The sequence below is a fragment of the Amaranthus tricolor genome, chromosome 10 (assembly GCF_026212465.1).
Source record: "Amaranthus tricolor cultivar Red isolate AtriRed21 chromosome 10, ASM2621246v1, whole genome shotgun sequence".
Lineage (NCBI taxonomy): Eukaryota > Viridiplantae > Streptophyta > Magnoliopsida > Caryophyllales > Amaranthaceae > Amaranthus > Amaranthus tricolor.
The window spans coordinates 1,195,001-1,196,465 of NC_080056.1; the positions used below are offsets into that span (position 1 = coordinate 1,195,001).

General features: G+C 35.7%; 1 protein-coding gene across 1 annotated transcript in view; it reads left to right on the plus strand.

Annotated features, from left to right (window-relative positions):
- LOC130826101 (mitotic-spindle organizing protein 1B-like) overlaps window positions 1-1,260 on the plus strand; it is a 1,644-nt gene extending 384 nt beyond the window's left edge. Inside the window, exon 2 of the mRNA XM_057691640.1 lies at window positions 844-1,260. Coding sequence (XP_057547623.1) covers window positions 882-1,103 — 222 coding nt within the window. The 5' untranslated portion in view covers window positions 844-881 and the 3' untranslated portion in view covers window positions 1,104-1,260. The remainder of the gene's footprint in view (window positions 1-843) is intronic.
- The last annotated feature ends 205 nt before the right edge of the window (window positions 1,261-1,465 follow it).

Genomic DNA, 1,465 nt, shown 5'->3' on the forward strand with positions numbered 1-1,465 from the left:
GTGTTATTCAATGGTAAACTAGAGTTGTTTTAATGGTGGATTGAAATTAAGTTTTATTAATGGTGATTAATTTCATTTAAATAGGGTTCTCTCCAAAAATTAAGGGTTTTTTCATTTTTCGGTCATTTTCATTTTTAGGGTTTTTTTTTTTTCCAAAAAGTTAGGGCTTTTGTGTTTTTTAATGGTGAATTTAAGTTATTTTAACGGTGGATTGAATCATACTTGCTTGAATTAGGCCATTATACATATACTGGTTGATTGGTCGTTAGAATTTGAATTAGGCGGTTATAAATTCATGATGTTTGACAATGTATCATACGGGTCTTTTCCGAATGATGTTTTGAACTGTTAAAACTGTGATTTTCTTCACATATTGATAATTTTGTCATGTGGTGAAGGATGTTGTGAACGGTGATTTTCTTCACATATTGGTAATTTTAGATGCATACTAGGATTACATGCCTGCATATGTAGCTGTGTGACCTTTATTGCTGATGATTTCTTATTCTGCATCACCCCAATGCTAAGCTGGGTTTATAACGATACTAATACGTGTCCAAGTGTCGGACATGTCTAAATATTCAATTTTACGGCTAAAATGAAGGGTCTAAGTGTTATAACAATGTCCAAGCATCAAGGATCGGACACGGATACGTTAAGCAAAATGAAGAGTCCGAGTAACATAGGTTGTGCACAACCTTATCCATATTAAGATGTTTTTAGTTGCCCTTTGATCACAAATATCATCTGTAACTTACAAATGACAAAACACAATGATTTAATCAGTCATTTATCGCATAAAGAGGCTAAACCATCTTCACTTTTGTTTGTCCCGGTGGTCAGTGAACCACAAAATCAGCTCGGCTGCAGGAAATAGCAGAATGGATCCAGAAGCTGCACGCACTGCACGAGAGTCTTTGGAACTGACATTTCAGATGTCCAACATACTCGAGACAGGATTAGATCGTCATACTCTGTCTGTTCTTGTTGCACTATGTGACCTTGGTATGAACCCTGAATCGCTCGCTGCTGTTGTAAAGGAGCTCAGAAGAGAGCCCTCACCGCCTTCAACCGTTACAGCAAATGCACCTACTCATTCCTGAACTTATTTACGAGCTATGTTTCATTTTCTCTCCTGTTTCTTTTGTGCAGTTTGTAATTCTTTATTCCATGTTAGAATTGTTTGAATGTATCAACTTGATTGTGTGTTCCATAATCAGTTGTTTTGTCAATGTTTACCGATTTTCATGTTTATATTTCAAGGTAAAATCTTATGTTTGTTGCTAGTCATCTCCATTAGAGGTGTATTTCCGGGTATTCATCGAGGAATTGGGTTAAAATCTTATGCTTGTTGCTATAGTCATCACAATTAGGAGTGTAGATTTGGGTATTCATCTGGGTGTATATTTGGGTATTCATCATTGTATTGGGTTAAAATCTTATGCTTGTTGCTATACATCAGAAT